Source organism: Neopsephotus bourkii, unplaced genomic scaffold (assembly GCF_033783945.1).
Source record: "Neopsephotus bourkii isolate Nb327-2 ecotype Australia unplaced genomic scaffold, CSIRO-AGI_Nbou_v1 NB_894, whole genome shotgun sequence".
Taxonomy (NCBI): Eukaryota; Metazoa; Chordata; class Aves; order Psittaciformes; family Psittacidae; genus Neopsephotus; species Neopsephotus bourkii.
In genome coordinates, this window is record NW_026901388.1 from 2,871,095 (window position 1) to 2,891,072 (window position 19,978).

Consider the following 19,978-nt stretch of genomic DNA (forward strand, 5'->3'; position numbering starts at 1 on the left):
TGTATGTTTACAGGAGCCCCTCACAAGCAGGAGGGGTGGCATGGATGTGAGTGCGGTGGTGTGCTAGGTGGAACCTGGACAATCAAAGTGGATTTTCATGTCAAGAGTTACGCTTTCTTAGAGGTAGTGAGGATACTTTTGGAGACACAAATTACAAGGCAGCCCTAGTAGTGTAGCAACACATGGCTGATTTGTAGCTTGTGTCCTTGATCAAGATTTGGTTTACAGCCCAAGATGGGTACTATTAAATCTGCATGCAGACATGAGTAGGTTAGAATCCATACTTCAGTGAGGCTGGTGTAAAGTGTACATGGGGACACACACTTAAATACTACGAATGTTTGCACATAGCACTGACTGCATATGAAAGCAGCCTCCATGCAAAAGATCTCAGCTACTGAATGGGGACACTGATGGGGCTGAGAGACTAAGCTCAGGTAATTAAATTAATTCTGTTTTCTGTTGAACATGTAGGTCAAGCAGCCCTTACATCTTCACATATGTCATCTATTCCATGGGGCTTCACTGACATGAAACCATCCACATCAAGGTTATTAAAATAGAATCAAGATTGCTTGATTTGGATTTTACATGCTGCTGCCGTGCGCTGATGAAGGATTGATTAACTGTTTGGAGTTAATCTCTGTTAACAGTTAATAAACTGTTGGGGGAAAGATTACGTGTTGCGATGAGGTTTAATGTTTTCATAGCCTTTTTAACTCTTCTACAATTTAAGATTTACCTTTTTCTTTTTCTTCTTCTCTCAGTACTGTCCGAAAACGACTGCGGGACGATAGAAAAGCTAACACAGCACAGAAGGTGCAGCAGATGAAGCAGAAGCTAAATGAGACTGAAAGAAAAAGAAAAAGGTGGTTATATTGGCAACCTATTCTCACTAAGATTGGGTTTGGTACACTGATTTTAGTTGGTGCTTATTGGTGCTGGAAAATGTATTTTCAAGAACATTCCTTGTAAGTAAAGAGTAAGCCTGTCTGCTCCAGCAGCTAATTCTGCTGCAGATTGCTGACTAGTGGTATGACTTTAAGCAGTGAGCTCCTTACACCTGGCATGGGTGCAGACACAATAGAGGAGTGATGTAAACTTGGTAATGTGTCAACATCTCAGGACCTCCCACTGCAGGTACTTAGAGAAACAAACTGCTGCCCCCAACACAGTTGATGTTTTTTGTTTATATGAGCAGGTACAAACTTACTGCAACTGTTTATACTTTTAAAAATGGTGTTCTATCAGATCTTAAGCAACCCGTCAACCACAGGGGTGTAGCCACTGAAGGCTGGCTGGATTTAAATTTACACACCTGACATAAGCAATAAACAGTGTTGTATCATTTACATTATTAATGCAAAGAAGTTGTCCTAAATGTGTGTAATGTGTAATGTACTAGTGACATGAACATAAACATTTTATATTCTTATGAACTAGGATAAATATATTTTATAATTGCATATTTAATCTTTTTGTAGTTCACTGTACTTTTGAAAGCTCAGTTTGTACAAATTTCTGAACAAAAAGAATTTGATTTTGAAACTAAATGTAATTATAATTTGTGCATGAAAATACTAGTGCAACCATTCCCCATATTTTGACTCTCCAGTTTATGATCTGAGCAGCTAGGGGTCTGATAAAGCACTTGCCAATTTCTACTCTGTTAATCTGCATTCCTTATTTATTTTTTTGTAGTTTTCATTATTTAAGTGAGACTTAGAAATCTGATTTTCTTTTTTTAAGGTTTTTGAGAACTTAGCCCCAACTGAAGAGCGTACTGTTAAGTTGATTAATGTATTCAGACTTCAACTGCTGTTTGAAGGCCAACGTTGTTAAAGTTCTGACATTCCATTAAATGTGAAACGTAATGTTTTGTGTGTCTATAGATTTTAATTGCTAGAAAGACTAAAATGCATTCATCAGTATTAAGTGTAGAAAGCACATCAAAGGAAACTGTAGTTGGACTGCAAAGGTGGTTTTCACAGCAAACCAGTGTTGGTAGTGTTCTCCTGTCCCCAGTACAGCGCATTCAGCTATACAAGCCCCTTCTGTAACTTCATGGAGTCTAGAACTGCTTTTGAGGTTACCCAGCACTGCAGTAGGGACATGATGTTGAAACACTCAATGACTAATGTTTTGGGACAGCTGTGGTACAGTCCTTTTAAAATTACTGAGCACTCCCTTTCTATTAGTTGATCAATAGCATTTTCTGAATACTAATTCAACACAAATCACTTTCTATCCTTTAAATTCTCTTTGAATAGAGGTGGGATGTGGCTGTCGTTCAGGTTGGGATGTGATAGTTTCTAGCAGTGGACTGCAGTTGGAAGCCTGGGGTTTATGTATTCAAGCATTGCCTCTTTGGGTGACTGCAGAGACGTTGCATCTTCTCCCTCCATTTTCCTTGCTTGGTTATCTTCTGTTATGTATGCGGGCTTGGGGGTTCCCTCCCCTGTTTCTTTTTTCCTTTTAATTTCTCCTTTTGTAAAGCACTTCTTGGATTTGCTGCTGAAAAATACTCAAGAGCTAGATGATTACTTCTGCCCCTTATCCAAAGGAATTAACTTGAAAGCTTTCCAGTACGTTCAAGCTCAGTAGTAACATAGCAGGCACGGGGCCCAAATAGTCTGACATTCACTGCGTGAAGCTGAGTTTACTCTTTAAAATTCTCATTGCACAATAGCTGATACGGGTTTTGGACTGCACTGTTACAGTAAACAACTGCTTAAGGGTCCAGCTGAGAAAAACAAGTGCAGTTTCACAGAGTTCTGAGTTTGGGAAACTGCATCAGTAGGACAAGGCGGTTTGTCCTGTGCCATTACTGACGATGCAGCTCCAAAGGCAAACCAGCTTGCTGCCTGCAAATCTGAAAATTTTAAGACACTTCCTACCTTCTGCAACCACAGTAACTCTTTAGCCAGCAAGAGGCTTGGCAAAAGTTTATTTAATTTATTTAAATTGAGAAGACAGGCTTTTCACTATCAGCTGTAACTGACAGTAGGTGTAAATGTGCGTGCCTTATAAAAGATATCTTGGTTATAGAAAACCATGTGGAATGTTATTAAATGCTTCTGTAACAGAAATACCCAGCTGTTATTGTAAAAGCTTCCGACTAGCTAAGGAAAAAGCACAGGCAAAACCTTGACTGAAATCACACTGTCATTTATGGCCTTTATTTGCATGAGAAGGATTTCCTGAGCCACCAGTATCTTACAGACCCCAAACTCTAACTGTGGCTGATTCCATCTCCTGAATTCTGGCTTTTGTGGTTTTGGGCTCCTGAGCAGGGGCTCCTCCTCTCTGGGTGGCGCAGGGCGGGAGCGGCCATCTTGTCTCACCTCACGCTCTCTGTTCCTGATAGAGCAGGACTTGCACGTTCAGCGTTCGCTCTGGTTCTGTGACTGTAGGTATCCTGAGAGTCTGCACTGTTACTGCTTTAGGACCGTGAACCAATCCAAGTGTTGGACAAAAGTATTTTGTACAGTGAATTGTTCATGATAGTATGAGCATAGGAAATCATTTAGATCTCTTAGTGCATTCCAGGAGATAACCTGGGTAAAATGATTTTTTTTTCTGATCTGTCAGTAATCCTTAAAAAACAGAATCTGAGGGAGGCTTGTTCTCTTTCCTGCAGACTGAATCCTTGTGCTACTTTGTTACTGTATAGAATTTAGAATTACCTAGAATTTAGAACGCTGTTCTATAGAATTTAGTAGTTTTGCATAACTTGGACCCTAAATAGGAACTGATACAGGCCAAAATGGAGAACTCTTGATCCCAGTGACTTCTGGTTGCAGAGTTTGCTTAAAGGAAGAGTAAAAGGACATGCTTTCTGACCCCTCTCCTGCCTTCCCCAGCCCCTGTTTCTGGCAAGCTGCTGGCTGGTCCTGTGCTACTTTCAAGAAGCTGTTGCACTCAATTCAGTGTTCTTACGTTGGGTTTTCCGTTTTCCCCTCTGTTCTGGAAATAAATCGGTCAAAATAGTTGCTGCCTAGTGGGCTGCTGTGAACTCTGTTAGACTTGGTACAAATAATGCACGTTTTAATTAAAAAAAAAACAAACCAAAAAACTAGCAAACATTTAGGCCTCTGTTGCAAGGGGGGTGCAAGTTTGGAAGGAGTCCTTTAGGTTTTCTGTTTGTTCTTGGTGCAGGGACAGTCCACTCAGAGTGACGGTACAGCTGTGTTTATTCTTGAAGTGTGTGAAGTAAAAGAATTGAACTTGGCATGAAATAGAAATCTAACATCAATACAGATTTATTTTACAGAACTAAGGTGTTGCAAGCAAAACTTTGCTGCTTCTGTTAAACCTTCAGTGAAATGGTTTATTGATGGCAGTTTCTACCCCTCTGAAAAGGGAAAAGGCATAAATGCTTGTGTGCGTGTGCGTGTGTGTGATTGGATTCTGTGGGTGGTGAAAAAGCCTGTCTAGCTTGAAGTTTAACTGAATGTTAACCAAATTATTTAGTTTGCTCTTTGGCATTATAGTTAAACCTGAGACACTTGAGGACTGTACAAGCAACTAGGTTAACAATGAGAAAAGAAAAAGTCTTCTGCCTGGCCAAGTGGCTAAAGTCAGAGGGTGGAATTTGCAGAGTTGACATAACGCACAGTAGTCTTTCTCGGCTTTTCTGTTTTCCAAAAACGTTTTAGGTCAGTCTTTCATTTTTATGTACGAAAAATAAATGTGTTCAAAATCGCATCTCTGTCTGAGTCTTTATTTAAATTGAAGGGATAAATACTTGGAAGAATTTTTTTACTGAGTCTGAACTGATCAAGGAGAACTGCTTTATGAGTCAGTGCAGTGCTTGCAGAACTTAGAAGTGTTTTACCTGTAGCAGCTTGGATGTCTGGTGCTGTAAGCACCAAGGTCTTTTTCTGTGTTCCTCAGAATAGGGCTTTACCTTCCTGTAGCACAGCCCACCCAGTGTTAGAATGCCTGCCTCACTGTGAGAACCCTTTGCCTAGAAACACTGTTTTCCGTGCTGCTGTGCTGGGACTGGCCCGCAGAGCCATGAAAGGCAACATCGGTGGTGTTGAGGCGCAGCTTGCCTGGTCTCACTAAGGCCTGAGGGGACTGCTTTGGTGCTTGTGGTTGAACATGAGGAAGGGGTTTGCTGGGCTGAGACCTGTACTTCAAGCTCTCCAGCCAGTAAGTGCCTTATGCTGGAAACTGTCCTGGCGAGGGCACTTGCTACAGCAGACCATAGTCAGTAGTTGCTCCAGGAGATGTGCGAGAAGCTGTTTGGTGTTTGTAGCGAGTTGCAAACCCACTCTCTGTGCTTATTTCTTTTCTCTTTTTTTTTTTACCCCCAAACTGTGTACTGAATCGGTGACTTTCTTTTGCGTTGTGTCGCAGGCCGAGACTGACTGACACCTAAGCCTTCAAGACTTGTGAATATTCTGCAGCTATAAACTGCAAATTATTGACATGCAAAGCGAGACATGACCCCTCTTCGGGAACAAAAAGTGAGGTCTGTTAAGTACCAAGAAGACCTCAGTTATCTGTTTACAGCGTAAACGGCAGCGAGGGGATGAAGACCACCAGCAGCCTGCTACTTTGCAAAACAAAATAATTTGCCATCTTGTGTTTTTACAATGCCTGTATTAATGTAGAAATGATGTAAAAGAAATAAATTAGGAAATATTTTGGTTTGTACTGCCATTCTTACTGTATTTTTATACTTTTTGGCAGCATTAAATATTTTTTTAAAAGGACATTACGCTGTTGTGTGCGCATTATGTTAGGGAGAAACTGTTAACAACCTGTTGTGCAAAAAAAAGGTATGTTTCACCTTAAGGTTTCCTGGTATCCTGTCTTAACTGGAAAAAGGCAATATGATTAGAATGGGCTTTATGCAAATATTTCCTTAATGTTAAGTATTGTATTTTGAGCTAGGAAGAACTGTAGCACATTTCTGTTGTAATACAACACTGGGAATATTATTTTATTAATCCGGTTGTTTTGGTAATCCTTCTTATGCTTGCTAGATAAAAATTGCACAAAATGGTCAGAGTAACCGTGTGAAGGGGAAATGCTTTGTTGGTGATGCTTTAAGGGAGGAAAGAGGGGAAAGCTGACCTCTCCCTACCTGGGTCATAGTTAATTAATGGGAGCCAAGGGCCAGATGCAAAGTGCATGAAGTCAGGGTGTTTTTGTTAAATGCACCATCACAGTGTGTTGTATGTATGGTACTTCACGTTTCCCATCTCCCCTTGGCGTTCTCCCAGCGCAGTCTCAACAGTGGCATTGGCAAGGGGTAAGCAGGGAGTGCTGCTTATGGGAGTTCCTCTGATAGACTCAACAGGGTTTCCACCCCTGTGCCTTCTGTAGCAGAGCTGATGGAAGTTTTGCACTTGCTGCAGTGTCAGTTTCAGATAAACCTTAATTCACTAAAAAACTGTTTAATAAGACTGGCTAAGCTGGTATGTGGTGGGGTTGAGATGTAATTTGCACTTCGCATATTTTGGTACAAATCATACAATTACTGGAAGTACAGCAGGGAAGAGGTGAGAAATCTAGGCCAACTACAGCTGCTTTTGCTAAAATAAGCTGCAACCTGAAATCTTAAAAGCAACTGTATTCAGAGTTGTGTTTAACATGAAGGTGAAGCTGAACTGGGAGTACTTAATGCCATTACTTGAGCTAAGTACATGCTTGAAATAGTCCAAGTCACCAGCCTGGCTTGTCTAAAAATTTTACTTGCTTTATATGACTAGTATTGTTCTTAGGCTATGTTGGTGGAGAAAACATCACAACTTGATTCAGCTTTCATTTTCAAGGTGGTACAGCTTGACAAGGAGCATTGATGAGGGATCAAGGTCTGTGCAAACCTCTGCAATAAACCCTGTGATTGTGATGATTAAACCTCCCAGTCCAACAAACAAAGGTAACGTTGTATGTGCAAAATCCTAGGTGGAGGACACAGTAGTTTAACTCATCCTTGTTCTGGGGTCTGTGTGCTCCAGAGGGAAAGACAGCAGCATGACAGTGTAACACAGAAATTGGATGAACAGAGAGAAGGCTGATGCAATTCTGAGCATGGAATTTGTAAGAGCTTTGGAGAGCGTGGAGAAATTTACAAGAGCTCAAAGTAATAAATTGTAAAAACTTCAGGGTTTTAACTGCTTACTAGTATTACATTTCATGTCTCATGATGCTTCTTAATAGCTGAAAAGAGATGCCAGCAGTGGAAAACTGCTTATGACAAGCACAGGTTCAGAAATCAGTCGAATGAGTAAAAGCAGAGAAGGCCAACAAATCCTAATAAAATTTTGTACTTTTCCATTCCCTCACTTTCTCACAAATTTATTGCAAGATCTAGATTAAAAGGTGAAGAAGTTGTAGAGAGTATCTTCAGCAAAAGAGGGTAAGAAAGCCATCCTAGCTGCTGCTCCTTAACTACACAGTGGTACTTCTGGGTTAAGATAGCTTCAAGTGATACTTTCTGTCTTCTTAAGTGTCTTGCCATCATGTTATGAATAGCTTACCTGATGCCTTCATGTGTGATGTGTTCTCCCAGTTAGTGTACAAACAGATTTTATTCAGATGCCTGACTATTGAAGGAGGGGAAGGCAGCATCTTCTCTGAAACCAGGATTTCATTCTCCTGTCAACCTCCACAGTGAATTATTAGTGCAGCATCTGGCCACCTGCCTGCCCTGCCTGTGAGCATATGAATCCTAAGGGACTACCAGCATACCTGTATTTAGAAACATGTGGAGAGTGTTAAAAGAAGCTTGGCTGGCTTGCACTCTTAATTGCAGTGGTTTATTTACAAACAGTTGAAACAATTGAGGTTTTTAAGATGCTGTTTAAAAAATACTTGATCTTTGTTAAGGCTTCCAACCCCCCCCCCCAAAAAAAAAGCCCCCCAAGATGTTTGTAATGTAAGTAGTGGCTCAGCCAAAATGACAGTGACAAATTACTCTATCTAAGCTATTTGTGAAATTTTCATGTGAAAATTCCATCTTTATCCGTAATCATAAGAAGAAGAGATAAAAAGCAACTCTCATGCGTCAGAAAAATTCAAAATGCTTCTTGGTTGTGGTCTGGTGATCAAACACTCTCTTGCTGTTGCTTCAGAATCCTAGTTTTTCCCCCTCTTTTTATCACCACATCTCCTTGTTCAAGCCATCCTGATTCTGACTGCAATTTAATCTATTACCACAGCTGCTTGGATTTTGACTGATAAGAGTTTTGTAGTTAAAACACTTTCTGAACTGCAGCATCTCAAATGCCACTGGGCACACGTCACACTGCATCCTGGTTAATACAATTAATACAAATTTTCTCTGCCTGATGAACTTTCTGTGGATGCCCAAGCAACACTGCTTGCTGCCCAAGTAAGGTTTTACCCTTCAGATTTTTTTAACTCACCCTTTAAAAAACACAGAAGTTGCCATGAGTATTTCCAAGGTTTTTTTCGGTACCTTGTATATTTTAGATTGGCACAGTATATTCTGGATCTGTGTACCTGTGCCAGGCAGCTGCAGCAACCCTGTTTGGGCTTGCTATTCATATGTCACACATTATTTAAACACCAAAGCTTTACACAAATGAGATCTTTAGGATGCAACACCCCTACTCTACAACTTGTCTGCAGTACCTAGCATCATACAAAACACAAGGCTACAGATGGCAGAGATATTAAATACGTTTACTGCAGTGTGGTTGAAGTTCACGGGTGCTAGAATAATGACACCTGTGAAGAGGCCTAAATGAAGCAGGGAATTTGATCCCAAAGGAACTAAGTAATCAAGCAGCTAAATAAATATTACACAATCACCTTATATTTTAAAAAAAGGAAAACCCCAAACAAAAACCCAACAAAAACCTTAACATGCTTGTGCCTGTTGATAATTCCTTTTTTCCTGGCACAGCAACATTCTATGATGGTTGGAAAAGCCTCATGAAGCAGCTCCAGTGCATACATGACTGCTTCCAAACAACTATACTTGTTGTACAAGCAATGTGCAAGCTCTAGTTAAAGAGCTGACTCTTTGATAGGTACCATTCAGTAACTTGCAAATTAGTGTAAAAAAGAAGACATACCTTCACTGCAGGAAAAGTCTTATGCTCATGTAGTAGAAATACTAAGGTAATGCAGAGGTTCATCCTCTTCCTTCTGAAGGAGGGTTTTCATCTCAGGAAAGCTTCAAGAAAGTACAGCTGATTTAAACTGCCATCTCCATCATGTTGGTTTGCTTAGTGATTCCAACCATGAGTTAAGTATTTTACCCCCTTTAAATACCACCATTCAACATAGCAGCTGTCAGTTCAAAGAATTCTTGTCCATATCCATCCATTCTTCTAAAATAACAGAGTTCATGCTCTACAATGAGCATGTTTACATTACAAAGCCATTTTTTCTTGACCTGTTCTCTGGTATGTCAGCAAAGCCACAACGCAAACCAAACATGGTCATTAGACAGACCATACAGAGGCATTGGTGTGTGGAAGGGAGAACTGAGTATCTCCTACAGCTTCATTCTAAGGTCAACTTTTGATTTTACTGGTAGATCTGATATACCCTGCTGGCTTTCAGGTTGAAAGCCTCAACTAGGGCTGTGATTGGCTTCAACTTCTGACTTCTTAGAAAGTCAGATTCTAATAAAGGAAAACGAATACTCAGTTCCAGAATCAGCTAAGAATATTCATTAAGAATAAGCAAGTAGTTCTTGTGATTTACAACAGTACTTGCTTGAAGTTAAGTAGCTAAGTATTTAATCATTTGAGGCGAAAGTTTTCAACCAGCTTGGCAGGTTCAGCTTTTCAAACTAACGTGCAGCAGTAAATTACACTCTTGGAAGTTACCGAACCTCTCCATGCTCACTGCTGTCCAGTTACAGGTGGTGTACTGCAGTCACAGAAAAACTGAGAAGCCATCACAATGAAGAATGACATCAGAAGAATATTTAGCTCATCAGTCCTTCTTCAAAAAAGCAAAATTTGAGTAAACATTATCTGCTAGCATGAAGCATCACTGTGACCTGATCTTTATAAAGGCAGGCTGCAAGTCATAGAGCCTTCCAGTTGCCTACAGAAACTCAAACTTTTTACAAAACAATGACAAGACCATGAGACAAAACAAATCTTTAAGCTAGGACTAAGGTGATCTTTTTAGTCATGTTACTTGGTTAAATGTCTTGTTGTAGCTTGCATACCAGTTGTATGCAAAGTGCTTTTTGGTCAGGTAAGTTTTTTTGATTCACAATCACAGGCACACCAGTCATTCCCAAATATTTTAGATCTAGCCATAGCTCATTTTTTTACACCCTAAAAGATGCATCTTCACAAAAAGTGGCATCTTTGTGCATTACTACTAAAAGCTTATTAGTATGAGCAAAGGATTACTTTACAGTTCTAGCATGGCATTTAGTGTTAAGAAGCATTAGTGTTAATACAATCCAAACCTTTACAAAACAAAACCACTACAGATGTAATTAAGTAATCCTGAAGCCTTTCCAGTTCTCGCCAGCAGCCAGTAGTTTGTGCTAACTGTTCTACACATACCTAGGTTTGTGACTGACTACCTCCATTTTAAGACATTTGGGCATACCATTATATGAAGTGTTTGCTTTACATACCAGCTCTCCAAGGTTCAGTTTGCCCTGCCTTATCTGCTTCTGCAAAGCAGAATTAAGACTAGGAAACGCTTAAATTTCTTATTGTTTTGTGACAAAAGAACAGTAACTGAACATTCACTCAAATATTAGTCCTCTCTGACAATCACTCATTGTGATTCTCACCTCAAAACTCTGAAAAGACAAATAATATGGCATCCTTAGGGTGGTAAGTCATATTCACTGACCTGCTCTTCTTTACCAACAGGCACAAGTTCTCAAGCAAAGCTGACCACTGAAACTTATTCTTACACCTTTAACACATCTCTTCAGGATTGCTGCGGCTCCTTTTCCCCATAATTTTTTCTACTGGCATGACCCCAATAGCAGCCTTTCAATATCTGAAGGGGGCCTATAAGGATGCTGGGGAAGGACTCTTCACTAGGGACTATAGTGATAAGAAAAGGGGCAATGGGTTAAAACTTAAATGGGAAGTTTAGATTGGGTATAACAAGAAGTTCTTTACTGTAACAGTGGTGAGGCACTGGAATGGGTTGCCCAAGGAAGTTGTGAATGATCCATCCCTGGCAATGTTCAAGGCGAAGTTGGACAGAGCCTTGGGTGACATGGTTTAGTGTGAGGTGTCCCTGCCCATGGCAGGGAGGGTGGAACTTGATCTTAAGGTCCTTTCAAACCCTAACTATTCTACGATTCTATGACCACATCACAAAAAAAGACCAACACAAACCCAAACCAAACCAAACCCCACATATTTAGCAGACTAAATATTTAAAATTATGCCTTGTGTCATGTGTATTAATTCATACGTTACAACTCTGAAATTCTAGATTTAAAGTTACTTTTAAATAAGCTGATGTGGCCAAGTACTTCCAAAAGACCAAAATTGAAAACATAGCTTAATAACACAAGAAGCGTTATTATGAACATTAAATGCATGAATTCTGCATCACACAACTGGTGTCTCAGACTAAGCTTGTAAAATACACAGATACCAGATTGACTGCTATCAGGGCAATGGTCCAATTCCTTTATATTTCAGAGCACTGTATTCATCCTCAGATCAGCATAAGGCGGCTTAACTACCTAGAAAGCTTTAGTCTGCAGCCCTTGGAAGCAGAACAGAAATTATATGATGGAAGTAGAGCAGTAAAGATACAACAGGCTGCTGTTTCCTGCAGACTGCAGGAGGAGGTCCAACAGACCTGCAGTCTCACCAGGTGAAGTTACAAGAACAGTACTGGAAAACAAAAGCAGAACTATATCACTTCTGAGCTTCCCTTAGATCACCAGGAAGGTTTTTGGGGACAAAAAGGCTAAGATCCACAGTTCACATGGAAGACGAGTGTTTTATCTTCATACGAAAGATCTATGCCTGCACATCAATCTCAAGTTCTCAGCTACATGAAGAAGGTGCACCAGGAATATTTCTATAGCAATAACACTTAACCAAAGAAAAAGTTTTTTTCAAAAATATTTTATTAGAAACAAACAAACAAAAAAAGATCAACCAAAGTTATCCAATAAAGAACAGTACAAAACGTATTTCTTTGGTCAATTTGTGAAAATCACCTTCATTTCTTTAGCTACTACCCACATACGTTAAAGGAATTTTTCTTAAATAAAGAATTAATGCAGACACAAAGTAAGCTGCTGTTGCTTGGCAATGACTAATAACTTCTCAAGGGACATTTGAGACTGCACATGTGACTTACAGAAGAGTTCAAAATTGATCAGAAGAGTGCAGGTGGGAGACCATTGCCAAAAAGTAAGCGCCAAGAACTTGGTATTTTCCATTGTGAAGAAGTATCTGTGGAATCGTCACTCTGCAACAGAATCAGAGTAATTCATTGAGTTTTAAATAGTAATGATGCAATTCTATCTCTGGCACATGTATTAAAACATCAGGCAGCATTTCAAGAATCAATATTATCATGGGTTGCTTTAGAGAAGAGGACTGGAAGTTCAAACTCAATCAAACCCTTACACAGTTTTCTCCCCCAGCTGTCAAACAAAAGAGTTAGTATTTAGGTTTGTTTTTTCAGGTGGGGAAGTTTCCAGTGAGGGTCGAATCAAGATGTATCTTTAATTTGACATATGCTTGATGACCAAGGACCAAAAGGAACCCAACCAGTACATTTTTAACTTTCCTAAAATTCAGCTGAGTAACATTTTTAATGTCCTGGATTGAAGAAAGGATTAAAATAATGGCTATAAAATACAAATGCAAGAACTCTAGATGAAACAGCACTTACTTCACTTTTAATTAACTGAAGCCATTCATTAAGATAGCTAACAAGAGCAAATGCATCAGGGATGTTGTCCCCTTCGGAGCAGAATTTCAAAAGAACTGCCATTTGGATTCCTTTTGAGCAGCTGCAACAAAAATGAGCAGGTATTTCTATTTAATTTCTAGACAATTATGCATTAAGAGCAACAACAATTGCATATGGCTTGTAAAAAAAAAAGCCAAACCCAAACCCAAAGTAAAAATGTATGCATATATAGAAAGGTGGGGCTTTTTTTCCCCTCTCCATACTTTCTTGATTGCTTTTTCACACTTGATGTTCTTAGTCTAGAATTTGTTTGCTTTGTGAGGCAGAAATCCTACATCACAGAAGCGTTACTCAGGACCTCTTTTACACAGTTAGTTTGCTTTTTTGTGTTGGTGGGGCATTTATAGAGATCCTTTGATATAATAATTTGTTTTCTTTCTGTACGTTTCAAACAGCAGTTTTGCAGGCTGCATATCACTACCTCACTTCCCATTTATTATTATTAATATTATTATTATTTTATTATTAGGACTTTTCCTATACCGTAACAGTTTAGAAAATAATTTTACCCATGTACTAAAAATGAGAGTTCTGATACCTTTCTGTGCTTAAGGCAACTTACCTCTCTGTAAACAATCGTTTTGTGATGCCACCTCCAGGAATATGTAGTACTTTTTCTGTATCATTTATTCCAGGGTAAGCTGCTACTTTCTCCATTTCTTTCCAGTTTAGCTCCTGCATAAGACCTCCAACCTCTTTCTCAAGATCAGGTGTAAGCAGGTAGCGTAGTGGTGTCCTAGAAACAAATCAAGAATACATTCAGTCTGACAATAAAAGACACTATCAATGTCACTGAGGGGAAATGCTGCCTGACCAATTTGGTGGCCTTCTATGATGGGGCTACAGAACTGATGGACAGGGGTACAGCAGTTGATGTCATCTACCTGGATTTGTGTAAAGCGTTCGACACTGTCCCACACGACATCCTTGTCTCTAAATTGGAGAGACATTAATTTGATGGACCACTCAGTGGATAAAGAACTGGCTGGATGGCCACACACAAACAGTTGTGGTCAATGGCTCAGTGTCCAGCTGGAGACCAGTAACAAGTGGTGTTCCTCAGGGATCGGTGTTGGGACCAGTCTGGTTTAACATCTTCATCACTAACATGGACGGTGGGATTCAGTGCGCTCTCAGCAAGTTTGCTGATGACACCAAGCTGTGTGGTTCGGTTGATACGCTGGAGGGAAGGAATGCCATCCAGAGGGACCTTGACACGCTTGTGAGGTGGGCTGATGCCAACCTCATGAAGTTTAACCATGCCAAGTGCAAGGTCCTACACCTGGGTCGGAGCAATCCCAGACACAGCTACAGGCTGGGCAGAGAAGAGATTCAGAGCAGCCCTGTGGAGAAGGACTTGGGAATGTTGGTCGATGAGAAAATGAATATGAGCTGGCAGTGTGCGCTTGCAGCCCAGAAAGCCAACCGTATCCTGGGCTGCATCAAAAGGAGCGTGACCAGCAGGTCGAAGGAGCTGATCCTGCCCCTTTATTCTGCTCTCATGAGACCTCACTTGGAGTATTGTGTGCAGTTCTGGTGTCCTCAACATAAAAAGGATATGGAACTGTTGGAATAAGTCCAGAGGAGGGCCACGAGAATGATCAGGAGACTGGTGCACTTCCCATAAGAAGATAGGCTGAGAAAGTTGGGGCTGCTGAGCCTGGAGAAGGCTGCGTGGAGACCTCATAGCAGCCTTCCAGTATCTGAAGGGGGCCTATAGGGATACTGGGGAGGGACTCACATTAGGGACTGTAGTGATAGGACAAGGGGTAATGGGTTAAAACTTAAACAGGGGAAGTTTATATTGGATATAAGGAGGAAATTCTTTCCTGTTAGGGTGGTGGGGCACTGGAATGGGTTGCCCAGGGAGGTTGTGAATGCTCCATCCCTGGTGGTGTTCAAGGCCAGGTTGGACAAGGCCTTGGGTGATACGATTTAGAGCGAGGTGTCCCTGCCCATGGCAGGGGGGTTGGAACTTGATGATGTTAAGGTCCTTTCCAACCCTAACTATTCTATGATTCCACGATTCTGTGCAGGGTGGAGGGTGAGGGTGGGGGACCTCACAGCTGCAATGAAGAATTGCACTGACATTCCCTTATTCCTCAAATCAAATTTAAAATGCAGCTTCAAAACAGTACAAACTACTGAACTTTCTGCCACAAAGAGAACTAAGGTACTCTTTTTTTAGAGGCTCAGATAACTGGCAAGTACCTGATATGTAAGCACATTAATAGCAGAACTGCTCATGGTTGCTAAACGATTTACAAACAAAATGTGCTTCTTCCTCCTTCTGATAGGAGATGATTAATTTAAAGTTTGTTAGGGTAAACTTGGATTTCACTATGATACAGTACTTTTAATGAACTCACACCAGCAATATATGTAGACTTCCGTCAAGTCTTAAGTATTTTCTGAATGCACTACCCTTGCTCTTTAGTGAATCTGCTGTAACAGAGTTATTCTCTGGTGCTGAGGGGGGTTAAACCACCACAACTTATGACTCAGACCACATCAAATAACCATTAGTCCCTCTCATTTCATTACATATTAGCTGGCTATTCTGCAACTGGATGCAGTTATCACTGGTAACTGTATCTGAGACATGAATGTACTTAAACTTCCTCTAAAGCCCTACACATTTATACAGCCTGAGGATAATAACTGGTCTTTTGCAAAAATACTGGGTTTTTCTTGTTTGCTTTTGTTACATCACCAGTCCTGATGTCCTCAGTCAGTAAGTAATGGTTGTTTTTAAAGGAGTAGTATTTAATAAAAGCACGTATCCTCTGAACCTTGGAGTTAACTCCCAACAAATAGGAACTTCCACTATTAAATTATATTAAATAACTTACTATACTAAAGAAAACTTTCAAACTATAGAATAAGAAACTAATCAATATTCTGATTAACTCTTAAAAATCTAGTCTGTGACCTATATGTTAGCAGTTAATCCCTGAGGTTGCCTGCAGCCACAAACAATTAAGAAGGTAAAACTGAGGCTCTATTGCCTGACAGCGCAGGCCTTTTGCTCAATACTTGCAACAGCAGCAACTAAGAAAGTTTACAGACCAATCCTGTGTAACATGTTTTAATAGTACATTATTTTATGACCTATGTACACAGGTGTCGTGGTTTAAGCCCAGGCTGTAAATCAGAACCATGCAGCCCTCTTGCTCACTCCCACCCTTTCTCCACTCCCGCCCCCACCCCCCCCCCCAAGCAAAAGAACCTTGCCAAAAGTACTGAGTAGAAGGAAATATGTCAGCTTGTCAAAAAGAACAGACACATTAGTTAGGTCTTTTACTGGCACAAACATACCCAAGAAGCTGCTCATCATCTCGCTGATACGCATGGCTGCTAGACAGAAGAACTACTCTGGCACATCTGCTGCTTTTCACCCAAGAATGCAGCAATTGACAGAATGGCCTGTACTTGTTCTTAACACAGTGAAAGAGAAAAAAGAAGTGAAAAACATATTGTGCCTTAAAACAAACAAACAAAAAAACCCCAACAAAACAAAAGCTAACAATAGTAGCTGTTACACATAATGTTTAGCAGTGACGTAAATTTTTCTTCATACCCATTTATTCTTCAATGTTAGATATAGTTTTAAAAAGCAGACGATTACTCTGTTTACTTAATCAAAACTGCATGTATAAGGATAAAAATTATCATGAAGCCCATGTTAACAACAACAGTACCACCCATTTTGTATGCCATTAACACCAACAGAAAATGCTTTACAGTAAGGTGGGATGGTGGGATCATATGGGATTTTTTCCACAATTTCAGCTGCTAAAAACTGCTGCATATTTTGGTGTTTTTTTTTTCTGGCATGGCATTCTGCTTCTTTTAAATTACAACCACTATCCAATTAATAAGTAATTTTAAGTTCTTCATTTTTACATAATGAATGCAGTTTAAATTAATATAGAACACTGTGAAATAATTAAATTGGATTGACTCCAAAAATCAAGCTATTACAATAAAAGAACACACAAACCCAATTGAGAGTTAAGGGGAAAAAAAAAAAAAAAAAAAGATGACAAAACCCAGATGATTTTTTAAGACTGTTAATAACATAGGTGGACTGTTATTGGGCTTGGAAAAACAACAAAACTTCAACCCTCAAAAGTGTGGATGTCAGCTTTTGTCAGCTAAAACTGCATCAGCTGAAAAGGTGTTACAGCACATTGCAGAAAAAACATTTTGCTAGGCCATTTAAACTATTTGCCAGTAGAACTATTCAAAATGAAGAGTGAAGTAAGAATAATCAATGCACATTCATACCTTTATGAATGGTGATCTGATCTGCAGAACTACAAGTTTCTTTGACGGTAACGAATATACTACAACAGGAAACAATTAAGTTTTGTAAGAAGAAAGCAAGAAAGATATCTGTGTCTAGAAGTATCCAGATTTATCCAATTTACAAACCTCAAGATAGTAAACTTCCCAGCTGTCAGTTAAAAATATGTATTTTTGAACATTGTCTTAACTGGATTTCACTTGTCATAAATTCAATAGACTGAATGAAGAAAAATATATGATGATCTACCTCCTGCAACAATTTGGATAATCTCGTTGTGCAGCTTTGCGAAGATTGACAGATTATTCTGAGACTTGCATGATTTAAGAGAGAACAAATAAAAAACCCCTATTTAATGCAATGATCAATATAGGGAAAGAAACTAAGAATTTGAAAGGGGGAGAGGGAGAAACACCACACAAGAAAAAAGGCAAACACTGGTGGGAAAGAAGGAACAGGAAAAAGAAAGGCTAAATGGCCTTCTACATGAACATTTCAGTTTGCATTCTACCAGTCTTCTTCAAGTACACTTCAGCTGCTTTGGATTAAAACTAGAATTTTGACTGCACTGTAAATAGTTGAAATTCAACATTTCTTACTGGTTCCGTATGTCAAATTGATTATCCAAAATAACTTAAAATAGTTTCCTTTGTGAAGTGTAAATGCATTTTTATCTGTTACTTACTGAAGTTGTTATTACTGACCTTGGTTTTTGTAACAACAGAAAAATAAACATAACATTCTTGCACTTTCTGCATCTTGCAAATACACCTTCAGTATTCAATAACCACTTTCAGCATTCGATACTCACCTTCAGCATTTATACTCAGCTCCACTGAGTTTTCTTCTGCTGTTGCATATGGATTATTTCCAACCATTGGCACCAAGCAATCAGTGTAGAAGTAACCAACTTTAGTCATGTCAAGTGTGGAAATCACTAGATCTATTGCCAGTTGACCAACATTTCCCACTGACACTGCTGGCTGAAGTAACAGAAGTTACTGGATTACAATGTGTTTTATGGACAATACAAGACGCTCTTCAAATAGTAAAAGTTTAAACTACTCCAGTTCTGGTCAAACATGATTTCTGAAAAGGGCTAGTCATCCTCTGACAAAAGTGACTATTCCTTAGCAGATTGCTAATACAGATTTTGGACACTGTCCCACAGAAAACATCCTAGCCAGTTCTCTGAATAATCCCAGTCTTGCTGTAAACTTAAACAAATGCTTTAAAAACTTGTCTCCCTCCTCTCTTTTTTTTGGATGCAGAAAAGCAGCTCAACCCCCTAATGCCGAGATTGGCAGGCCTCAAGTGACACCTAACGGTAATGCTTATATTACATATTGAACCTACATATCTTAGATTGACCCATATACAAAAGCAGGTTGTTTTTTAATTTTTTAAGAATGAAAATGCTAAGGGTCACCTTGGATTCATTACATAGGAAATGCTTTAGCTTATCACCAATCGGGGCAGATAGTGACCTAATATAATGGAACAGAAAGACAAATTCAAGCTTGTGTGCTTTTACAGAAATTATTACAGGAAGACAACTAACGTTTTGGTTGCCTCCCTCTAATTTATTAACTGTATCTACAAATTGCTGCCGTATTTGATGTCAATAAGCTCACGGTGAAAGAGGACGTAACAGCGCTTACAAAATAGCTAGTATTCAATAGCCTGATACTCCTAGGCACAGAAAACAGCAAAGATCTGTTTCCTGTTGCTCGCCACCTGATCTGGAATGACTTCCCGTGCAGCCTGCAGAGTCATCCCGGGCTGTGCAGCCCTCGATGGAAAGTGATAAGGTTACCTTTAGATAATACAGGAAAGCGACTCACTGGTAAGAAAAATAATGGTTTGCTGCTTTGCAGCCTGCACTCTTAACGTCACAATAAACAAAGTAACCTCAGGTAGAGTACCTTAAATTGATTTCATACCATGTATGAAGGTGATTAAAACACTTCCTAAAACAATCCTAATCGGTTAAAATATAGCAGAAACAAGGAATTTTTCATTGGAAACATACATCTCATCTAAATTAAAAAAAAAAAAAAAAAAAGCTTTTTATTCCAGTGATCACCCGTAGGTAGTACAAAACTTGTAAAATGACATATGGCATTTTAATGTTAGAGGGATAGCATATAGCTATAGCTCGGCACACAACAGCTTAACAGAAGAAAAAGCCGGGGAGCTGAGGAGCGAAAAACTGATGGAAACAAAAGAGACCGAATTAAACTCTGGAAAAGACCCCTGCAAATCCTCTTTAACGTCAAAACACACGGCAAGATATACACAAGGACACCACAATCGCCTGCCCAGCGCCTTTCCACTTTCCCGCGAGCAAGTACCCAGGGACGACCCCGAGCAGAGAAGAAGAAAACCAAAGCATCCCGGCCCTCCTGCCCCTTAGGCGCGGAGGGACAAGAAAACGAGCCCCCACCCGCGTCCTCAGCGCCGGGGCCCAGAGCAGCGGCCAGCCCCGCTCGCCCGCTCTGGGGTGGCCCATTCGAGCAGCGCCCCCTCAAGCCCATTAAGGGCAGGGCGGGGGAAGCAGAAGGTGCAACTCACCATGAGCAGAGTGAAGCCTTTAAAGTCGGAAGCGGCGGAAAGCCCGCCATGGTCGCAAGGAATAAACATGCCGGCCGGGTAAGAAGGAAGAACGCAACGAGCGGGGCACCTCTCTCCTCAGTGGGGCGGGGGGTAACGGCCGTACCCGCCCGCCACGCGCTGCGCCCGTTG

General features: G+C 40.2%; 2 protein-coding genes across 7 annotated transcripts in view; one reads left to right on the top strand and one right to left on the bottom strand.

Moving 5' to 3' along the window:
- The window catches only part of PTPN2 (protein tyrosine phosphatase non-receptor type 2), a 29,816-nt gene extending 24,093 nt beyond the window's left edge, over positions 1 to 5,723 (top strand). For 3 of the 5 annotated variants that reach the window (XM_061357413.1, XM_061357412.1, XM_061357409.1), the window contains one exon: positions 768 to 1,872. In XM_061357413.1, coding sequence (XP_061213397.1) covers positions 768 to 975 — 208 coding nt within the window. In that variant the 3' untranslated portion in view covers positions 976 to 1,872. Of the gene's footprint in view, positions 1 to 767; positions 1,873 to 5,364 lie in introns of those variants that run through there. The other 2 variants (XM_061357411.1, XM_061357410.1) reach the window with 2 other exon arrangements.
- A 6,438-nt stretch (positions 5,724 to 12,161) lies between these two features.
- Positions 12,162 to 19,960, bottom strand: PSMG2 (proteasome assembly chaperone 2). Of its 2 annotated transcripts, none has more exons than XM_061357415.1 (7): positions 19,808 to 19,960; positions 18,045 to 18,216; positions 17,215 to 17,273; positions 16,243 to 16,361; positions 13,487 to 13,660; positions 12,844 to 12,964; positions 12,162 to 12,414 (listed from the first exon to the last, which is right to left on the bottom strand). In XM_061357415.1, the coding sequence occupies exons 1-7, from the start codon at positions 19,874 to 19,876 to the stop codon at positions 12,322 to 12,324; spliced, it is 807 nt and encodes a 268-aa protein (XP_061213399.1). In that variant the 5' UTR covers positions 19,877 to 19,960; the 3' UTR covers positions 12,162 to 12,321. The 2 variants fall into 2 exon arrangements, with proteins under 2 accessions (XP_061213399.1, XP_061213401.1); XM_061357417.1 differs by having other exon boundaries at positions 18,045 to 18,212; positions 19,808 to 19,943.
- Positions 19,961 to 19,978: the final 18 nt, after the last annotated feature.